The 21,938-nt window shown below is 50.8% G+C and overlaps 1 protein-coding gene across 14 annotated transcripts in view; it reads right to left on the bottom strand.

The window, feature by feature from the left end:
• Positions 1–21,938, bottom strand: part of LOC102172084 (protein-methionine sulfoxide oxidase MICAL2) — a 239,835-nt gene that overhangs the window by 74,539 nt on the left and 143,358 nt on the right. For 8 of the 14 annotated variants that reach the window (XM_018059551.1, XM_018059553.1, XM_018059554.1 and 5 more), the window contains 4 exons: positions 19,400–19,507; positions 18,205–18,391; positions 16,578–16,666; positions 14,792–14,894 (listed from right to left, as the gene is read on the bottom strand). In XM_018059551.1, coding sequence (XP_017915040.1) covers positions 14,792–14,894; positions 16,578–16,666; positions 18,205–18,391; positions 19,400–19,507 — 487 coding nt within the window. Of the gene's footprint in view, positions 1–10,881; positions 12,184–14,791; positions 14,895–16,577; positions 16,667–18,204; positions 18,392–19,399; positions 19,508–21,938 lie in introns of those variants that run through there. The other 6 variants (XM_018059561.1, XM_018059564.1, XM_018059559.1 and 3 more) reach the window with 4 other exon arrangements.

The following is a 21,938-nucleotide window of genomic DNA, read 5'->3' as shown; positions in this document are numbered from 1 at the left end:
CCGTGTTCCCCTTTCCCCAGGACCTGACCTGTTAGCACTGGAAGGTCCCAGGACTCAGTCTTTGAACTTCTTCTCTTCTCATCTACACTCATGGCCTTGATGACCTTATTCAGTCTCATGACTTTAAATAACCCCAGACAGCATGGACTCACACATCTCTCTGTCCAACTTGGACATTCCCCTGAATGTAGATGCATGCACACAAAGGCTTTCTTGGCATCTCCAGGGAGATGTCCAATAGATACCCTAACCTCACATGCATGGAAATCGCCATCTCCACCTCTCCCTGAGCCTGCCTCCCCATGGCCCTCCCATCTCCATAAATGGCAGCTGGGGCCTGCTGGTTGCTCCAGTCAACACTTCAGTGGCATTCTTGACTCCTTTCATTCTTCCACTCTTCACTCGAGCTATCAGCAAATCCTGTTGGCTCTACCTTGAAAATACGCCAGGAATCCAGGCACCTGTCACCACCTCCTCTGCTACCACCCTGACCCCAGTGGCCATCATCTCTTGTCTAGATTATAGATACAGACTCAACTGGTTTCCCAGCTTGCTTTCCCTCTGGCTACGCCCACCCTTCAGTCTGTTCTCAACAGCTGCCGAGTGACTGTTGAAACTGCTGTATGATGCAAGCAACCCAAAGCTGGTGCTCTGTGACAACCTAGAGGGCTGGGATGGGGAGGCAGGTAGGAGGGGGCTTCAAGAGGGAGGGGACATAGGTATACCTATGGCCGGCTCATGATGATGTATGGCAAAAAACCATCACAACATTGTAAAGCAATTATCCTCTAATTAAAAAGTTGTGGTTTTTGTTTTTTGTTTTTTTTTTAAAAAGGAAGTCAGACAATACCACCACCTCCTCTCACAATGCTCTAGGGTCCCTGTGACCTCATCTCCCAGTGCTTCCCTCCCGGTTCTCTGCTCCGACCACATGAACACCATGCTGACTCTCCCACACTCAGCCCGCCTTCGTCTCAGCCCCCAGCTCAGAGGTTCTTGCCTCTTCCTCCTCCGAGGAAGGAGGGATTTAAAGAGCAGGGCTTGCTCACCCACTACCTTCAAGCCTTCAGCCAGCTGTCGCCTTCTCAAGCAGGTGACCCCAATCATCCTCCTCAAATGGGAACCCGCACCCTCAGCGCTCTCCTTTCCCCTTTACTTTTATCCATAGTATATCACACCTTCTAATGTACTACGCACATTCCCCATTTATTTTGTTGTTCTCTCTCTCTCCCATGCCGAGAATAAAGGCAGTGATTTTGGCCTATTTCTTTCTTGCTAGTATTGTGCCTGGTGAAGAGTAGATGCTCAATAAATACCTGTTAAATGAATCAATGAATCAGTTGGTGAATAAATGAGCAAGACAGGCAGCCCGGGCCCCAGTTCCCTCTTGGCCACTATCAGTGACCTCCTCTCTGGTCACAGTGGCAAAGGAGCCCTTCCTCCTCCTAAGGATGACACTGCACTTGATCTTGGTTCCCCCTACACATCCCCCAAGGTCATCCTCTTCCCTGTGCCATTAATGCTTTGTCTCCCGCATCTTTTCCATAAGCGTTTACATACCCTACCATTTTAAGAAAACTGTTTTTATTCCCAGGCTATCCCCACTCCCAGCCAACTCTTCTTCCTTCCTAGTCTTCTTGGAAGAGTTGGTTGCACTCCCTTTCTCCATTTCTTCACCTCGCATCACTCACTCCGCAATCCCCTATAATCCTGCCTATACCTCCACTATCCAAATGACTCCCAACAAAGCCCCCAGTGCCCTCCATGTTTCTAAATCCAATTCGTTAGGCTTTGGGGCCCTCCTGCAGCTCTTGCACTCTGCTCCTCGCTGCTCCCAGGCTCACTTTCTCTCCCTTTCTAGCATACCGTTCCATCTCAACCATTCTGGCTTCTAGCCAACCCTTAAATGACAGGTTCTTCATGCTTCCACCTAGGCCCTCCCATTTTATCACCCACACGCTCTTTCTGGGAAATGTTATCTACTCCCTAATTCTATTTACCATCTGTGAAGATAATTCATTTTTATTTTTATGTGCAAAGCCACACATTTTAAAATATTATACAGGTCCAATAAAACATGTTTACAAGCAGGTGCAGCCAGGTGGTCCCTGGTTTGTAAGCCCTGGTACAGTGCATGCTTGCTTGTGAGGACATGTATGCACCCTTCTGCATTGGTGAGGCTGTAGATGGAGGGGATGCATTTGGGGAGTAAGTGTTATAATTGAATACTTGACTATGTAGTAATAATAATAGCAGCAGCTTTTGCTGAGTACTTTTATGAGAATTTTAGCATGTAATAAGTCTATTAAGTGTCACACAAGATTCTAAGAAAAGAAGTATTATCCCCATTTTGCTGCTGAGAAAACAGGTGTACAGAGAGTTTAAGACACCAGCACGCAGTAGTATATTTCCTCAGAGGATGTGGCCTAGTCTGTATGTCTGTGAGCAGAACAGTACTACAAATGGGCCCCAATATGCATGGGGGTTATTCTATGAGTTTGGACTGGGATGCGTCCCTAGTTCTTCAGTCCCTCCCCGTAACAGAGTTGTAGTTTGTCCTATGGCCTTGCAGTCCTTCCCACTAAACAGGAGGAGTGAACTTCTCTGTCCAGTTGCCCCGAGGCTTGGCCTGAGGCTTGCTTTAACCAGCGGAAATCAGTGGGCATGACGTGAGCTGCAGCTTTCAATGTCCTTGCTGTTTGGCTAGTCCACTTGCGCTCCTGTTTGTTGGCCATGCGAAGGGCTTGTCCCTGGTGACTACTGCCCCTTCAGCCTAGGGTCCCTGACTGTGGCACACGGGACAGATCTGGAGCCAGCCTACAGCCTGGCTGATCCCATGGAATCTCAGGCTACCTTTACACCTGCAGCCTGAAGCAGAGCCACTCAGGCAAGCCAGAGACCCACAAGCAAGAAAAATGATGTTACACGATACTAAGGTTTGGGAGGCTTGTTACACAGCTACTGCAGCAGAGACCTGGCTCTATAGATGGTTCTTTGTGAGTATAGATGTGTGTGCCCGTGAGCTGTGTGTGCAGCTACTTGCATAGCCAACGGACGCTATTGTGCTCTCCTCTGATCCAGGCTGTACTGGGGATTTGAAGATGAATCAGCCATGGTCTGCCTCAAAGCACCTCTTTCTGCCCCACAGGAAAAAGAAGGTCTGTTCACAAATACCTGTGTTATAAGGTAGACCCAAAAGAGTGAGGCCAAGATGAGCTGTGAGTGGAGGGAGGTCAAACTTCCATGCAATAAAGACTTTGGTTACAAGGCACCGTTTCAATGGGGCTTGAGGATGAGTAGGATTTGAACAGGGAGAGGAGAGGTGGTGCTCCAGGGGGCAGACCCCTGGGAGTAAAACCAAAGTGGGAAAGCACTGCCACCTGCATGGGAATGGAAACTAAGTCCATGCGCCTGGAGGGCAAGAGGGTAGAGAAAAGAAGCCAGAGGGAAATGATTGCATTGACACCAGACCAGGAACAGTGAGGTGAAGGGTGGGTTTTGCTCTGGGAGCAACCACTGAAGGGTTGGAAGCTGGCTGTTGGCACCATCAGATTTGCCTCCGAGAAAGACAGCTCTGGTCACAGAGTGGAAGGTGGATGGAAGGACCCACAAGGAGAGAGGGCTACCAGTGAGCAGGCAGCTGTGATGACTGGAGGAGGCCTATCAGCTGAGCACACAGGGCAGAGAAGAGGGGAGAGGGAGTGGAGAGGAGTCTGGCCAGATGGGCGGCTGCAGTCAGTGGAGGCGAGCTGTGCCAGGCGGCAGACACACACCCACTATATCTCAGAGGCCAGCCCAAACCTGCAAGAACACCCGGGGTCTGCTTTCCTCCTCCTCCTCTCTCCTGGAGAGCTTTGTCTTTGCTGGCAGGGCTGAGGGATAGATCACAGTAAGGCTGGCTCCCTGGCCTCTGGAGGGGTGGGGAGGTGGCTGAGTGAAGATCCCCCAGTGCAGCAGGGTCAGGGCCAGTGTTCCTCACAGGGGAGCCTGGGTATCAGGGGAGGGGCAGGGGCCGGGGGGCGCCTGGTCATGGAGACTTGTGGAAAAGAAGCTGGTGCTTCCTCTGTCACCAGCTCGCGCAGGCAGAAGACCCCCAAGGAGGACATGCTCCTCCCTTCCTTCCGCCCCACAAGGCCCAGGCAACCGCTGGGTCTCAGGTCAGCGCTGCCCCAAGAGGAAATCTGCACTCAAGCTTCTATTCCAGATACTTCTTCGCATTCCCCTGGGGATCCCTAGCCACATCCACAGACCAGTAGCGGTAGTTCTGGTGGTGCTAGTACTTGTAAGGGAAGTAATCTAAAAGCAATAACAAAAGCAGCCCCAACTCATCACCTGGGGTCACAGGCCTGTTTAGCAGTTTACATTCATCTTCTCGGATATCCCCTCATCCTGAAAAGATGCTATGATCATCTTCATTGCGTGAGTGGCAGAATGCAGAGACCGGAGTAACTCAACCAGGGCCACCCCAAGGGTGAATGGCGTTAGCCAGCCCTGGACACAGAGCAGCATGTCTGTGACCAGCCCCAGGTGAAGGGCTCGGGTGTGCTCACTGGTGCTGCCTCCCCCAGGCCCAGCTGCTCTTTGTCCTAGGCTTTGCCTGAAGTCATCAGTGCTCACAGGGAGAATTCAGTGGGGCTGGGAGCTGCCAGGGGAGGAAGTGTCTGGTTGTGGAGGGTGAGGATGATCCAGCCCTTCCCAGGGCAGCCGCCCCAGCCTCCTGGAGGGAAGGAGATCTGCTCAGAGCTGAGCATCTCAGTCTCCTCTCATTGCTCAGGCCAGACACTTGCTCCCTGGAGAAAGAGGAGACTCCAGAGGCAGAGGCAGGCAGTGTCCAGGGAAATGTCTATCCTCACTTGGCCCCAAGCAGCCAAGTCCTGAGCCTCTTTTGCGGCCAGGCCCCTCCTACAGGGAGCATCCTTGCCCCTCTCTCTGCTGGCAAACTTGTTCCCGTTTTCTCCCCAAGTCTGGAGACCCTCCACTCTCCTCCAGAACCCAGGAAGACAACGAAGCAAGCCTGTTTTACAGATTAGGAAACTGAAACTCAGAGGTGCTATCTCACTGGTCTAAGGTCACACAGCTCCTAACTGCCAGCGCCACTTTTGGCTCTGGGCTTGTAAAAGCTCCCTCTTCTCTCTTGCCCATTGTTCTCTTGGAAGAGAGAAGTTTAACAAGAGCAATGGAACTTAAGTTTATCAGTCAAGAAAATAGAACCCAAGTCAGGTATTCAACAGAGTAAAGTTAATAAAGGAAACCAATAACGATTGGTCAAAGTTTTTTGAGTTATTTGACTGAAAAGTCAAATAGGGATGACAAGGCAACGCACAGACGAATAACAATAGGAAGCTACTGGCTAGGGGGACTCTGGGAGGAGCTGGTGCTATGAGCCCAGAGGCCAGGGCCACACAGTAGGTGGTGGGTACCATGGGAAGTACACAGCACTGCCCGGGATACAGAGTGATGGAGGAATACCCTGGCTTCTCCCTTGACCCCACCCTCCAGTCCCTCACTAGTAATGTCTCAACAGTCAAACTGAATAGGAAACCAGTTGCAAAGGAGCTTGGGAGATGTAGTTTGCAGGGGTTACACCTCTTACAGAGAAGAGCAGGGGAAAGGCAGGGAGTGCACCTGAGAGCAAGCAGGCAGCTGTCCAGGGTACTAAGTGTAGTGCAGTCTCCTCCTGGACTGCGCTGAGTGAGGGGACACTGACAAGCCCCCAGCAGGATGGGCGAGGGCCCTGGCAAGCAGCCTGTGTCAAGCATTCCCTCCACCCAACTGCCCTAGGAGAGATCTGTTGGTTTAGTACCAAGGGCCTTTGCAGTGCATGTCCCTTCCAAAGATAAGGCACAGGTGTCTAAAGACAGCACAGTTGTCATCCTGGAGGAGAGTCTACTGCTAGGAATCCCAGTTTCCAGGGGCTTTCAGGGTATGAGCACACCGATGGGTGGCCCTGGGCCTTGGGTCCACCTGCCATGCTGGGGCATGGCTCTCCTGCCCAGTGGCGTGCTCATCAGGCATCCCCAGGCTGACCGTGGGGCATGTTTGTGTGCAGACATGCGTACTCGGGCTCACCCTCTACTGCTTTGAATCAGCGTGAGCAGTGTTCCTCCAAGGACCCTGCCCGGCTTTAGCAGCAACTTCTGTGCAGAAACCAACTCAAGTAAACTAAAAGCCAACCAGAAGGAGGACCCAACCCTTCCTTTGTTCACAGCCCTCAGCAGAGCTGATCTGCTCATCTCACAGAGCCCTCTGCCCAGACATACCATGGAAACACCAGCTACAGATGGGCCCCCAAATTGTCCTGAGCCCTCCGAGCAGCAAGGCCTCCTCCATCAGGGCTGGGAGGAAGGGATGGGGCATGCAGTGTCTTTCCGACAGTGTGGTGGCCCAAAGGCAGAGAGGAAGCTGACTTTCCTACTTGTGTTTGGCTCACAGTGCCAGCTTTGGAGGCTTAGTCCCCAGATCTTGACTCTTCTTCCTTCTCCTGCCACAAATAGGTACCATGCTGGGCCAACCCAGGCCTCCAGCTTCCGACATACTTGCTCCGACTCGCAGCCAAGAGAGGCTGTGTGCAGATTATACCCCTTGGAGGCAAAATGGAAACTAAACCAAAACTCCCTTCTCCCAATCAATCCAAAGGCTCTGCAGAGGTAGCAAGACACAGTGCCTACTGCTCTTACGGGTTCTCTCTGCTCCTGTGACCTGACACCAGCAAGATCATCTCAGGCCCCAGATGGCCACAGGCTCCCTAGTCAGAGGAGTCAGAGGTCCAGGCTGGAAGGCAGGACCTTTATTTATTCTACAAATATTTATCGAGGGTCCGCTATGTGCCAAGCACTGTTCTACCTGATGGGTGTATACGAGTGTTCCAAAGAAACAAAGACTCCCACCCTTGAGGAGCTTACGTTCAACAGAAGGAAAACATAAACAATACATGTAGGTAGTAAGTGGCTTATATAATACAGTCGGAGGCGACAAGTACTATGGAAAAAGTAAATGGTAGGGGGATCAGGAGAGCTGGGGGTACAGTTTATGGTATGAAAGGTGGACCTCACAGGGAGGGAGACACGGAAACAAAGAGATCAGTCATATGGATACCAGGAAACGGTGTTCCTGGCAGAGAGAACAGCCAGTGCAAACGCCACACGGCAGCGGGCAGTGTGGCTGGGACACGGCATGGGAGGGGGAGCAGGTCAGAGTAACAGGGGCCAGACTCCACAGAACCGTCTGACTCCACCATACGCCTCTGGCTCTTCCTCTGAGGGAGCTGGGCAGCCTTTGGAGTTTTGAGCAGAGGAGAGATCAGATTTACGTTCTAACAGAATTACTCCAGCTTTTGGGTTGAAAATAGGTTGACTGGCAGAGGGAGAACTCTCTCTAAGAAGGGCTTGCAGGAGGTCGCCGGAAAAACGTGGGAAGAAATAATAGTGGTTGGGACCAGGCGGCAGCGTGGAGGTGGTGAGACGCAGAGTCCGGGTGTACTTAGAATTCACTAATGGACTGGATGCGGGACCAAGAAAAGAAGAGCCAAGAATGACTCCAACCAAGGCTCTGAGCTGAGCAACAAGAAGAACGGAACTGCCATTTCTGGAGACTGTGAAGGCCAAGGGTGGAGTCTGGCTCAGGGGAAGATCAGAAGCCTGAGGTGGACATCTAAGCTGGAGACTGTGCAGAGAGCGAAGTGGAGATGGTGCGCAGGCAGCCCATGACAGAGCTGGAGACGGCTCCTCTGCTGAGACTCAAGACACTCACTATAGCAAAACTAAAGTGCAGGTAGCGGGAGAGAAGGGGCTCAGGCTGAGGCCAGAACGTCCAAAGGGAAGTAGCCAGTTACCTTCAAGAGAGCTGGGGGACTGGAAGGCTAGAGAGCAATAGGTGTTGCCACCCCGTGTGAACTGAGACCCGTTTGGTTCTCAGAAGTCCTGTCAGGCTCTGAGTCTCTCTGACCCCGAATGCCTCCCTCAGGACACTCTCTGCTGCATGAAGCCAGGAAAGTTCACCCTATAACCCAGCAAGAGCCCTTGCTGGGCATGCTCACCGACTCTGCCTTCACAAAACCCTCCGCCAGAGGCATCTCTAGCCCCATTCACAGAAGGGACTTGCTCTTCTGTGAAGGGACTGCCTCTGAGTCAGTCCTAAGTGTTGGGGTCAGAGCTGGGCCTTCAGCCAAGTCCAAGGCCTTCCCCTATGCCAAGGCCTCTCCTGTGAGCAGCGCCAGATTCCTGGCCTGAGCCTTGGACAGGTGAAAATGCTTAATAGTTGAAGATCCTGCTCTAGGTCGCCTGTCGCTTCAGTGAACTTTAAAGTCAATATCAACCCAAGGAGGTGAAGAGCTGATGAGGTACCACACAGGAACTCTTTGACTCCTTGGAAACACTGGCCTTGGGGCAGTTACCAGTTGCTTCTTTTACTTATTTAAGGGATTAAAGGAAAAGCCCTGAAAGCGAATGAGTTCACAGAAATAGAGGAGAGCCGCCGTCTATGGGGTCGCACAGAGTCGGACGTGACTGAAGTGACTTAGCAGCAGCAGCAGCCCACGCTCACCCACTTCGCTTGACCCACTTACCCTACTCCATATTCAGGCTGCAGGGACTTTCTCTCTCTGGCTGGATTATTTCTTTAGGATCAGTTCCTGGAGTGGGATTACTGGGCCCAGAGGTCAGAATCCCTTTTTTTGGGGTCTTAATAATCGTTAGCATATTGCTTTCCAGAAAAGATTGTCCCCATTTAACTTTTCACTTAATACTAGTGATTAAGTCTGCATTTTTTTTTCTTACAATCTATTCACTATTCCTTTACTTATTTAGTGGGTACAGCATAATTAATTTACATTCCTTTGAAAGCCAAGTTAGAACATTTTTGGAAATGCTTGCTGTTTCAGGGTTCTAAAATTTGCTTGACTGTGAACTATTCATGCATAGCCTTTGCCCGTTTATCACTGGGTCTTTAATCAACAAATACTACCTACATTAGCAAGGTGCCTGAGACCATTGCTTTGCAGGAACTTTCTAAATGCCACAGCAACGAACATCTTTGTTATCATGTCAAATGCAGATTTTCTCCTGGTCTGCCTGCCTATTGACTATTTTTTTACTTTTTATACATTAAGTTTTAAAAACTGTTTATAAGTCAGATCTGTGCCATATTTTCCCTCTGAGATTTTTTTCCATCAGAGATTTTAAAGTTTACAAAGTCACCACTCCATTACCTGACCAATACTTAATTCTATTTTTTACATTTTTATTTTCTTTCATCCAGTGTTTCTGAGCAAAGAATATTTTATAAACACTTGCATAGAATGTAATATGCAAAACAAAAAAACTCACTTCAAAGAGGTATAGGAAAACCCAGTGGAAAAAAGTTAATTAGGCTTCCTTACTGAAGGACTCCTCAAACTTGAATGTGCTAACCCGTCTCGTGGATCACCAAGATTTGGGAGGATCAGCATGGTAAGTATAAAACACTTCCCAGACTCTGGGACTATGGAGCCCTTTCTTCACAAAGCACCTCTCAAAGCTAGTGTTCTATTATCATGCTTCGGAAAATGTTGCTTTAACCCAACTTCAAGTCAAAACCACACTGTAAGCTCCATGAGAATGAGGACTTTTGTCTGTCTCATTCTCTGCTATATTCTCAACATACAGTAGATGCTCACTAAATATCAGCTAAGTAAACAAATGTGTGCACGTACAAATAAATAGATGCATGCAGAATTAAACAAAACGAATCAAGCCTAGCACGACGACACTGAGATATACACAATCCAAGATGCAGGGAGGCGCGGTGCTCTGTGCAGCTCCCTGCCACATCTCGAGGTCCTAGAATATGCCGAGGGCATGGCAGGCACTCAGTGAACACGAGAATAGATGAATGAATAAAAGAATAAGTCACTTGTCCAACCCGGCTCCTGACTTTAGTCCCTAACACCCTTCCTTTCAGGGAACAGAAAGAGTATCTCACCTGGGTAAGAGGAACAACACCTGGTCATGATGCCAGGCAGCTCCAGGCACCAGCAACTGGGCTCAGAGGCCCAGGGCCTCGGAAGTGCCCCTTTAGAGATACAAGGGCCCTCACGAAGTTCACAGATGAGTTTACATGCCAGTGTCAGAAGCCCAGCACATCCAGCCTGGCCAAGAAAGGCATCCACCCTAGGGAGGTGAGGGACCAGATTTCTTTGACGCCATCCAGACGAGTTGAGTGAAACTTCAAATCCTTTCCTTAAAGACAAGTGGAACTGAGCCAGAGCCTGCCATGGAAACACCCTCAGAGTGGCCCTGTGGGCAGAGCCTTGCAGCCTAAGAAACTGAGCAGCCTGAGCCTTTGAGGGCAAAGTGGGGCTCTTAGCAGCCCAAATGACTCTCCTCCTTGGATAAATACACCTGCCATGCGCACTGCCATCCTGAAACCAACGTCCAGTCCTTCCTCTTACCTTATACCCATCACTCAGCCGGGCCAGCACAAAACTGTCAAGAGCAACCTCTGTCGCACGGGAACCTAAGTTAGAGTAAGGTTCCTAAGTAAAGTTCTCTGACAGGTCCGCGGCTTGGATGTGTGCAGGAAATGGGTGCAAGCAGTTGTCAATACAGTCTGTTCCTTGTAGCTGAGGGCACCCTGACCCTCAGCCAGCAATGCCCAGCACCTAGAGCAGAAAAGTACCATGAGTTTTCAAGGAAGAGCCCCCCAAAGCCTGGCTGCGGAGCATGGGTGATATTTTCCAAATATTACCCCCAGGTAATATTTCCTCTGAGAGTACCCAGCACAGCCCCAGAGAGCTCCATGTCACCACAAGTGCAAGGCCCGCCAGTTCAGGAAAGGCCAACCCCTTCAACCAACCCCTGTGTTTCAGGTTTGAGCAGCTTCCACGGCAAAGAAGAGAGGAAACAATGAGCTTTATAAAGAACCATATTTATTTCCATGTACAGCATCAAATACCATAAATAAAGCTAAACATTGTTTGCTGTGTGCAAAATACAGGGTTCCACGTGGCACTGTAATGACTATCAAAGGTCACAAACATGCATGGTGACAAGGTGGGGGAGGCTAGCTAAGGAGGAGGCTCGGGGGAGGAGGGCACTCTTTGGTTGACATTCTATAAAGGGGAGAGACTCTGCAAGAGAAGATAAGACAAGAACGGTGACTTCGCCCTGGCTGGGATCTGCACCAACGAGGGAACAAAATGCAGCATGCAGGGCTGTGCAGAGAGGTCAGCATGGCTCTGGGCCGCATGCAGGACACCACCACCTGCATCCTGGGACTGCGAGGCCTGCCTTCAACAGCCCCACCGGACTAGGTGTGGTGTTTCTCTTTAAAAGCACTGTGGGTATCCCGCTGCTCCAGGCAGAGTCAGCAGGGGGATGTGTTCTGAGCAGAGCTATGGGGGCACTGAAAGGGGGCTGCTCTCCAAGGCACCCTTGGCCTGTGACGACGACTGCTCTAGCTGAAGCTTCTGTATCTTCTGCGGCTTTATGAGCCTAGAGAGATCAGAAGAGTCAAAGCAAAACGCTGGGAGGGAAAGTATAGGCTGCAGGGGAGGAAAGATTCACTAGAAAAACTGTGATCGTGTGTTTAAAATAGAGAGTCTGGGCCAAGCTTGTGATGAAGCCTGGGAGAAACTAAAAAAAAAAAAAAAAATCCTTCCAAAAAGAGTCACCTATGGTGCGGATTGATAACATTGATAACCTTTATATTAGAAAGCAACTGAAGAAGATGCTTGTATGCATATGCTGTTTCAGAGGCTGAGAGATGAAAGAGTTCTTTTCAAAGGTGAAGGGCCCTCTCTATGGCACAGTCTCACATTCCAGGTTAACCCTCCCAGGAAGGTAAGTGGCTTTGTAAGTGCGACCAGAAAAGCATGCATGCAGGCCTTGGAGTATAGAGAGGAGGTGGGCCATGCACCTGGAGTGGACTGGGCAGCCGGCTCAGAGGGATGGAATCAGAAACGCTTTCGAGCTGAACACCACCCCACATTGTTCATCAACCATGCCACCGAATGAGTGAGTCCATTAGTAGGCAAGACGCTCGCAGTTAGCACAACCAAGGCCACGGCGGGGGGAGTGGGGGAGACGGGGCGCGGAAAGCAGGTCAGGGGTTAGTACCACTCTCTGAAAATTGGCAAGAAAACCAGTCACCTCAGAGCAGAAGTGTGTCAGCCAAGAAGTGGGTGCAGCACTGGAAGGCTGAAATGAACTGATGGCCACAGTGTAAGGTTTGGAGAGAGAGAGAGACAGAAGAGAGAATTTAGTTGGGGGAACAAGGGAACTGATGGACAATACGCAAAGGTAAAGGAGTTGAAAACGAGGCAACCGTTAAAAAAAAGAGCAACTCCCCCAAACAAGTTATGGCTTGCGTAAGACAGATGAACCTTTCTGGAAGTGAGCAGTGACTTATCTGCAAGGGTGGATCCGTACTATGGGAAATAATCCCCTGTCTCCACCGCCCCCCACATCCTCTCTGCCCCGATTTTACTCTAGTGTCCCACATTCGTTCTTAAATATGTTATGGAGGTTTAGAAACATCCCGCTCCCAGGACTTACTTTTGTGTTTTGGTACTGCCCCACCAGGAAGGTTCAACGTCTCAGAACGTACAAACATCTCAGGCTTCTGACAGGCACGCCCTGTCTCACCAGAGTAATTCAAACCAGTCTCCTTATGGCCATAAGTGATATTCTCAGAGATCCTAACTCTGGCTTCATGGAGCATCCCACAAAGCATCTCATCCTGCCCTGAGCTGACGGGAATAACAATGACACAGCTGTGATGTGTTTACATCATGACTTTCAGAATCAAACATGAAACGAATCAAGGGCTCCTCCCCCAGAGAACACTAAAATATCAGCAAAAATTTGGAAAAACACAATGCAAGTCATAGGATGAGAACAGTTCCAACAAAGACAGAGGCACCAGTTCTCACGGACTTGGCCACAGTTATGCCCCTGATTTACCCAAGGACTTAGAGAAGTGTTTATATTATAGAAATGCCTCCCTGCTTCTTCCCACCCTGGAGAACTTGGCATCTCAAAGCCCTTAAGAGTTCTGGCTCCTAACCCACCAGACTCCATCCTTTCTTAATTTAGAGGATCTTTCTAGTGTAACAGGCAGGGCCCAGCAACTCTAGATACACTGAACTCTGTGGAAGGTCTTTCTCTATCAGCCATCTCCACTGTTCAGCTAGGCCCAGCAGCCATGCATGTCCAGGCAGAGTGGAGCTGGGAAGACTGAGGCCTCCAGATGCGCAGAATGAAGAATGTAGGTGGGCCCAAGGCCCATTTTGCCCTTAATAAGGTACATTTCTTATGCAAAAGTCAATAACAGCATCCACTCCCAGCCTCCTCTGCTAGTCAAGACACGGGAGCTTCCCCCTGAATCAGATGCATTCCTCAGCTGGGACAATTCAATAATCAATGGTTTCTGACCGTTTGACCAAATATGCATGGCAGCCGATTGGCTAAGAAGCCAGAATGCCTACAAGCCATGCTCACAGGGGAGGTCACGCTTTCCAGAAATAATACTGTTAGGTGCTAACAAATACCCTCCGTCCCAAAGGACATGGCATGAGAGGGCAGTTTCCTCCCTCAGTCCGACTGTTGTGGACCCTGAATGGCCTTGGCTCAGACTGCAACCTGGATTGGGGACCTCAAAAAGAGGGCTTGAAAGGCCACCAGCTGACACGACTCCTCTTCAGGATTGCATCAGTTTGATGGAGTTCTGAGTGGCCAGAGGCCAATGGGCTTTGGCTGCCATGCTCATTAGTGGGAAGGGAAAACGTATGTCTGTAGCAACTCACTTGAAACCCTGTGGTTCTACATAATTTGGCTGCAATTTGGTACTGGGGTCAAGGGAATCTTGCAGCTACTATCTTACATCAGAACAAGGGAGCAAAATAGTCCTTCTCCCTGGGAGGACAGGTAACAGGTAACTACATGTTGCCATATCCTTCTGTAGATTTAATTCTCTTTCATCCTTTCTGTTTTTTTCCTTCTAAATTACTATGCTTTCATGTTGCAAACAGTTGTCCCATGTTGACAAGTGGTATCCAGGCACAAAATCAGAAGGCACTGTCAGGAGATCGCAGGCTGGCTCTGGTTTACTTAAAAGCCCAAATTATTCACGTTACAGGGAGCGGCTATTTCAAGACCACAACATGGAAGGGGTTTTTGTAATACCAGTTATAAACCTCAAACCCGTGTTTAAAAAACTGACACTCATAGAAAAAAAAAAAAAGCTTTCTCTTGGCTTATTAAACGTTGAAAATTGAAATGTAAACCTAGAAGTATGGCTCGCTTTGGTATAAAAGTACAAAGCTATTAAAAATACATCCTTCATGTCATGGTGGCCTGAAGCAGATGTTCACCGCGACCAGGCTAGGTGCAGGTGGCCGACGGGAAATTCTTTGGCTTTGAGCTAACTGGTTCAGGGGCGGGGCTCCCTGGCCAGCGCCTGAGCTGGCCGAACACGCCGCCATCTACGCGGGAAATGTTACGGTACTGTGGGGCTGGGCTTCAGTGCAGCTTGGCCGGGACGCATCTGAGCAGCCAGTCGCGGATGCTCTGGAGGGACTCCTCCGACTCCCGGTACATGGAAGCCAGGACCTCGGAGAACACCCAGAGCAGGGGCAGCCCGAGGCTCAGGAGCTCGTAGGTGTAGCAGTAGTTGTAAGCATTGTCCCTGATATGCAGGCTGGTGGCGCGCAGGAGTCCCTGAATCCAGTTAAGCAGCCTCCGGGGAAGGTGAAGCAGGCCCCACGGCAGCCTGAGGGACCAGCTTAGCGCCTTCCTAAAGAAGGAATTGGAGATACCTGGGGGGCTGCCTTCCGGCGTGGCGATGGCAGCAGCGGCGCAAGAACTTTCCGCGGGAGGGTCTCGCCGAGGGGCTTCTTGCTCTTTCCACATCCCCTCCTCCTGAGAAAGAGATCAAGGTGAGGGTATTCAGTCCATGATGCTCAGAGAGGGCTCCTCCAGGGAAGCAGAGGAAGACTCAACAAACAGAGGACTTGGCAGACCCTACAATTTGCAACCAGGACCCCTCCCTAAAATCTCAGCACCTCCTGTGCACTGCTGAAGGCGGCTGAACACGTGTGTAACTTTCCAGGAGGGGCGGGGGGAAGGCGGGGCAGGTGGGAACTGATCACAGGGATCAGTTTCCTCTGGAGCCTTCAAAATATACATGCCCTTTGACTCAGCAATCTCACTCTCATGATTGACCCTAAGTAACAACGCGAAATACGGATAAAGATACAGGTACAAAGACATTCCCTGTAAAATGTTTATAAGGCAAATAGTAATATCCAACAATATAGGATGCAAATAAATTATCAGTCACCTTTTACAGGTATCAAAGATTAGGCTCCAAAAGAATTCTTAATGGGAAACTGTTCTTAATATACTGTTAGTGAAAAAAGAAGGCTATGAAACTGCAAGGTAGGATTCCAACTGGGTAAAAACATACAGCTGACCCTTGAACAATGTGGGTTTGAACCGCATGGGTCCGCTTGAATGCAGATTTTTCAATAATGAATACTACACCTCTACCTAATCCATGGATGGTTGAATCTATTGATATGGAGGAACCATCAATATGAAAGGTTGGCTATAAATTATACATGAATTTTCGAACCTGCAGAGAGTCAAAGGCTCTAACTCCCACACTGTTCAAGGGTCAACTGTATTCATACAGGAAAAAGTCTACAAAGGAATGTTCCAAAATGTTAATTATGATTTTCTCAGGATAGAGTGATGATGGGTTATTTCACTTTCCTTCTTTATAGACTTTCATTTACTTAGCCATTTTTCTACTGTGTGTGTTCAGTTGCTCAGCTGTATACAACTCTTTACGAACCCATGGACTGTAGCCTGCCTGGCTCCACTGTCTATGGGATATTCCAGGCAAGAATACAGGAGTGGGTTACCATTTCCTCCTCCAAGGGATCTTTCCAACCCAGGGATCGAACTTGTGTCTCCTGCATTGACAGGCGGATTCTTTACCACATAAGCCACCTGGGAAGACCATATTACTTGTGAAGTCAGAAAAAAGCTGAAGTTGTTGGCCTTGCCGGAGATGGGTGATTAATCAAGCCGTAAAGAAGATGCTGGCTAAGAGCTACCATAGGTGGGGGTAGGGAGGGTGCTATCACAACCCATTTAGAAAATAAGCAGGCCAGTCACGTTGTTGACATCCAAGAGCCTGGGGAAAGGACTTGGAAACCACAGAGGATTGGCCCTATACCAGGCATCCTTGCTCATGGTGCTCTGTGGCCACTGGGGCCCCAGGCCCTGGGGGCTACGTGGCTTTTGCATGGCTAAGTATTTAGCCCCATCCTTGGCACATGGGAAAGCTCTTCTAGGCTTCTCATGAGAAGCAGCAGTCATTGCTCTGGGAGCTGACATCTGGAACAGCTCACATCCCAGAGGCCAGCTGAATGGACTGAGACACAGGGACCTTCCTGCGAGGGAGCAGAGCCCTCTTCACCTGAGTCTCAAGCCCCCCAAAGCTAGAAACATTGGCCTCACCTGCAGGAACTCTTGACAACCTCCTCCTACCAGGGAACTTTCCCGTTTCACCACCACTTTCAAGATAAAACGTACCTCTTTCTGTTGCTTCAACTCTGCCCGTCTCTTCCTTTGCTGGCTGTTGGTCTTACAGTGAATGAAATGAGGCTTGCAGAAAAACTTGCCTGTAAAAAGAAACACACACTCAGAGGTTTTTCTCCTGTAAACCAGAGCCACAGCAGAACCTGAGCCAAGTGCCTGCTCCCATCTAGGGCAGAGAAACACCACTAAGGGAAACAAGCCCAGGAAGGTGCAAACATAGGAAATGGTTTCCGTCATCTGCCTTAAAGAAGAGGCGTGGAGAGGAGGCCACCGGCCGCAGCAACGGTGGTGGGGGACAGGGGGGACTCTCCCGGGAATGGGGCAGAAACCCTCAGATAATCCCTCAGGCCAAGTCTCTTCCCAAGGCCAGTTGCCAGGCAGCAAAATGGACAGCCTGGAATAGCAGCTCTGTTTGTAGTTCCTCTTGCTTCTGGGACCCCTGGGGGTGGGAACAGCACTGAACAGATGGTGGCAGAAAAACCCAGTGAGCCACACACTGGGCCACTGGCCACTGCCCAGGATACTGGGTGCCTTCCAGAAAACCCTTCTTTGCTCCACTGTTACCCCAGTGACAACAGTGATGGGAATGATAATACAACAGCGAAGTCTTGAGTAGGACTCAATATACCAGGCACTATCTTAACTCCTTCCCCTGAGTTAAATCAGTGATCACCTTATGAGCAAAGTACTGTTATCCTCATTTTATAAATAAGGAAACTGAGTGACCCAGAGGTCAGGTAAGAGGTTATCTGTATGTGGCATACATATGCCATATGCTGGAAGTGGCATACGCTGGATGTGAACCCAGGCAGTTAGTTTTAGGGTATGGAATCACAAGCTTTGTCATTATATGGTAGTGCAAACATCAAGTGCTGAAGGTTAGAAATTAATCACTCATTCCAATGAAAGCGACGCCTTCATTGATGACTCTGGTAGGCCACTCAGCAGAGGGCATGTTACAGTTATGGCCATTCCTACAATACATGCTTCATTCATAATAATATGAATATGACTTCATGTATTGAACCCCCCACCCCCACCCCGCTCGCCACCCTTTTCATTGGAAAAGACCCTGATGCTGGGAAAGATGGAGGGCAGGAGGAGAAGGAGGCAAGAGGATGAGATGGTTGGATGGCGTCACTGACTCAACGGACATGAGTTTGAGCAAGCTCTGGGAGATGGTGATGGATAGAGAAGCCTGGTGTGCTGCAGTCCATGGGGTTGCAAAGAGTCGGACATGACTTAGCAACCGAATAACAACAAATTGAACCCCTCTCACATGTCAGGTGTGGTGCCAAGCATGTGACATAAGTTATCAGGTTTGATTTTCTTGACCACACAGGGGTGACTGAAGGTGGTGAGACTGAGTGAGAAAATGTCCATAAACACGTGGTGCCTGGCAGGTGCTCCCTACGCATGTGCAGCCCCCATGCTGCCAGCTCCCCTTTCCTCAGGACCCCTGCCCACCACAGGCAGCCTCTCCCCTTAGCAGGGGATCTCTGCCCCTCAAACTGCTTTTCTGATGACACCAATACTCCCTGGGAAGTGCTGGCTGTCCCAGAGCCTCCAGAGTCAGGAGCCCAGGCCAGAGACAAGTGCTGCCCTGGCCCCTGGGGGTTACCTTCGTCAACATCAAAGGCGTAGGCAGCCAGGCGCAAGGTGGTGGCACAGGCGCTGCAGCGGAAACACTCCCGATGAAAGAAGTGGCCCTCCGCGCTCAGCCGCTCCATGACGTACACGCGCTTCTTGCAGAAGTAACAGGTGTCGCTGCCACCCACGTTCAGGGGAAACGTCTTCCGAACGGACTCCTGGCAGGCACAGGGCATCGGAAGAGAAGAACAGCATGTTAGGGTGTACACCACATCTACAAACGCAAGGCCGGGCATGTAGAGATGCCAGCCTGCCTTGTGGGGCCTCACAGGCTATGTGCTGCTTTCGTCACTGGGGGCACTGCTGCCAAGAGTGAGGGTGGGAAGGTACGCAGACCCCAGCCCTGCCAGGGCAGCGTTGACTGTACTCCCAGGCAGGCTGCTGGACACCCTGGTTTCATAGTGGAAGTGACATCTCCTCGTCTGACAGAGCAGGTGTCCCTCACAAACATTCCTGCCCAGGGATGCCATCTCCAGCAATCTGAGTCAGGGGTTAAGTGTTGCCTGGGTCTAGAGTGAGGTCACTGAAAGAATGTCTTATCCATCCTTGTCCCCTTGCAGTGACACAGGTCAGGCAGGGAAGGCTCATGGCCTCACAACTGTTCAAGAGAACTGCAGGAAAGGGGCATAAGGGTGCCAGTGAACTTCTTCAGTGCAAAAGGGGAGGGTGAGGCCCAGGGCAGGAGGGGCACCCCTGGGTGATTCCAGGGGAATGCGCCAAAAGGACACCAAAAGAACTCAGACTGTGGTGGTGACAGTGAGCAGAATCATCTGGAGGAGGAGGGAATTCAGAGGAAAGGGATGTTTTCCCCATTACTTCTTAATCCAGTCTATACTGGATGCTAAACATTGGTAGTAAGGGTTGTCCATCTCTGTAGATGGCCTCCCCTGACCTTTTCCCCGAGTTCTCCAGAGCCCCAGCTGGCAGGGAAGATGCTCTGCTTTCTGAAATGACCCACAAGGGGGCCGACTAAGGTTCATCTACAGGAAACATAGGGCCCCCCCCCCCCCCCCCCCACCACTAACCTCCGCTCTGACCCAGCCCATTCTCAGCCCCTCTTGTCCCATGAGAAGGGGGCCAGGCCATCCTCTCCGCATCCCAGGCACCCTCCCTGGGAGGCCAGAGCCAGTGTCTGTGGGTGAAGGCGGAAGGGTGCGCATCCTTACCAGGTCTGGAGAGGTGGCCTGAGTTTTAGGTCTGTGATCATTCAAGTACAGATTGACCAGAACTTCAGCTGCAGCCCCTATTCCGCTGGATACTTTCCCTACTGTCAGCTACCCAAGAGCAGAGATAAAGGAGACAGAGACAAAGGGAGAGGCCATTAGCACCAAGAAGGAAAACACGAACGAGCTGGAGGTGGGAGAGCTCCACACCCACATGCAAACAGCAGCCAGCGTCCCAGGAGAGGCCTCACTAGCCTGCAGTCGGCAGCAGGCACTCTGCAGATGGAGAAAAGAGAGATCAGCAGGGTGACTCACAACTACATCCACTGGGAGTACATGGTCTTCAGGAGTTCAGCTTGCTCAGTTCACAGAGAGAGAGAATGAATCCTAGAGGAAGGGATCTATCCAAGGCCACTTAGAAACCAGTGCAAGATCCAGGACTCTGCTAAGGTCTCCTGAGCCCCAGCTGGGGGACCTTCACACTAAGAAAGCAAGCCAGCTGCACTGAAGCTGCCCTTCCCCAGACTCCCCTCTCTAGAGGGCCTGGAGTGGCTACATGGGGAGACCTGTTCCCCATTTCCCCAGATCAGGAGGGTTAGGACCGAGCTCTACCACTAACGGTTCTAAGATGGGACAGAAAGCCCTCAACTTCTGAGCTCAGTGTCCTCATTTAGTGAAATGGGAATAAATGGTGCCTACCATGGAGCTGTGGCAAGAATGAGAGGGCACGTGTGAGAATGCCGGGCACTTGGCAGGGCTGGGCCAAGATGAACTCAACTCCTCCCTCCCCACCCCTCTGAATTTGGCAGCCCCAGCCTCCCTTGCAGCCCCTGTGTCCACTAGGGAACTGTGGCTATGCCTGACCTCAGTTCTATCAGGTCAGGACGCAGACTACCTTGCCAATAAAGAGTGGCCAAAATGGGAATGGATGGTGGTCCCCACTAGACAAGTGCAGGGAGCAGGACAGGGAGCTCCAGGTGGCAGTGCCCAGGGCCCCAGAGCTGGTGCTGGGCAAGTCAGTTCCACGTTGGCCCCGGAGACCACAGCCTGATGGGTTGTGGGTGCCTGTACTCCCGAAGGCATGATGGTCCGTGCCTACCCATGAATGCTTGGATCCCCACTGGTGTGTCATGGAGCTGGGGAAAGGGTGAGAGCTGACAATCCACGCAGATGTGGTAAAATCACACATACACCCCTAGGCAACTCCCAGCTTATTCTTCCCCCACCAGCTCTGAAAGGCCAGACCGGGAATATTGCTATCTCCTCTGCAGGGAGGCAAACACGCACGATATGAGACTGTATCTGTAAACATGGTTCCTGATCCTAAGGCCTTGGAGGGAGACGCTCCCCAGCCTCTGAATCCAGCTTCTGGGAGATGTGGCCACAGATAGCAGCAATGTAGACTGCTGGCCCTCAGTCACAGGTTGATAGCCATCTTCACGGCAAGTAACAGTGACTTGTATGGGGACAAAGGAAGGCCCTCAATCTAAACCCAATACCACTCTTGGAAGGCCACACAATTCACAGTGAAAGCCCCAAAGATAAAGCAGGAAGTTCAGGGGCAACAAAGCAAAGAGCAGCAGGTGCCCACAGGTCCTGCCTCCTGGAAGCAGGGCCCACCCTCAGAACCTAAGGCCAACTCACTGGGCACCAACAAACGCACAGATACAAAAAGAGGATGAAGAGGGAAGGGCTGCCAAGCAGGCTGGGGTGAAAGACACGACCCAGGGGATGCCTGCCCGCTTCTCATTAAAGAAGCCCCAGCACCAGCAGCTACTTGGATCAGTCGTGCCAGACCATGTGTGGGGCTCTGTGGGGAACTATGGGAGATGTGGCCGGGGACCTTCTCGGGTGTCTGATCCCAGACAGATGGGACCCCCTCAGATTTCACAAAGCTCGCTCCTTCTCAGCCGCAGCAGCTGCCAGACTGCTTACCCTCCCCACTCTCAAAACTGGCCCCGTCTGGAAGAGATTAGGATTCTGCTTCTGAGCATACATGCTGCCATTTTCAGGATTTCACAAATGCCAAGAAACTTGGCTCCTGCTCCTAAGAGAGGTTCAGGTGCACTGGCTCTGGACAATAAGCCTTTATTTGCCTGATGTTCCACCCCCTGCTGGGGCCTCCAACACAGGCCTCCTCGGATAGGAGCTGAGGATACCAAGTACTTCCTGCGTTTACAGCAAAATAAAGACAGAAGAGGTCAGATTTACCTCACTGCCCATACTCCCCTTGCGTGACTCTCTCTCCTCACCCCATGTGTGAACTGGCTCTGAGGCACTCTCCCAGGAAGGCACCGTGTGATGCCAGATGCCCACGCACAATCACTGCCTTCCCTGAGTGAGCAGAGAGCGAGACTCTACTTTCTGGGGCTTTAAATACAAGTCCCTAATGAGACCTTATTAACTACTTAGCTAATAAGCACTTTGTGCTGCTGAGCTTCTGTGCAATCCTGACTTAGGAGCAATTATAGAAGCAAGCAGAGGGCCCTGGGGTGGCTGGGGGTGCCGCCAAAACATGTCTGCGCAGTCATGGGCCTGCTCG

The sequence above is a fragment of the Capra hircus genome, chromosome 15, assembly GCF_001704415.2.
Source record: "Capra hircus breed San Clemente chromosome 15, ASM170441v1, whole genome shotgun sequence".
NCBI classification, from domain to species: Eukaryota; Metazoa; Chordata; class Mammalia; order Artiodactyla; family Bovidae; genus Capra; species Capra hircus.
The sequence above is the reverse complement of the archived record's forward strand: the minus strand, read 5'-3'. Positions and strand labels throughout refer to the sequence as shown.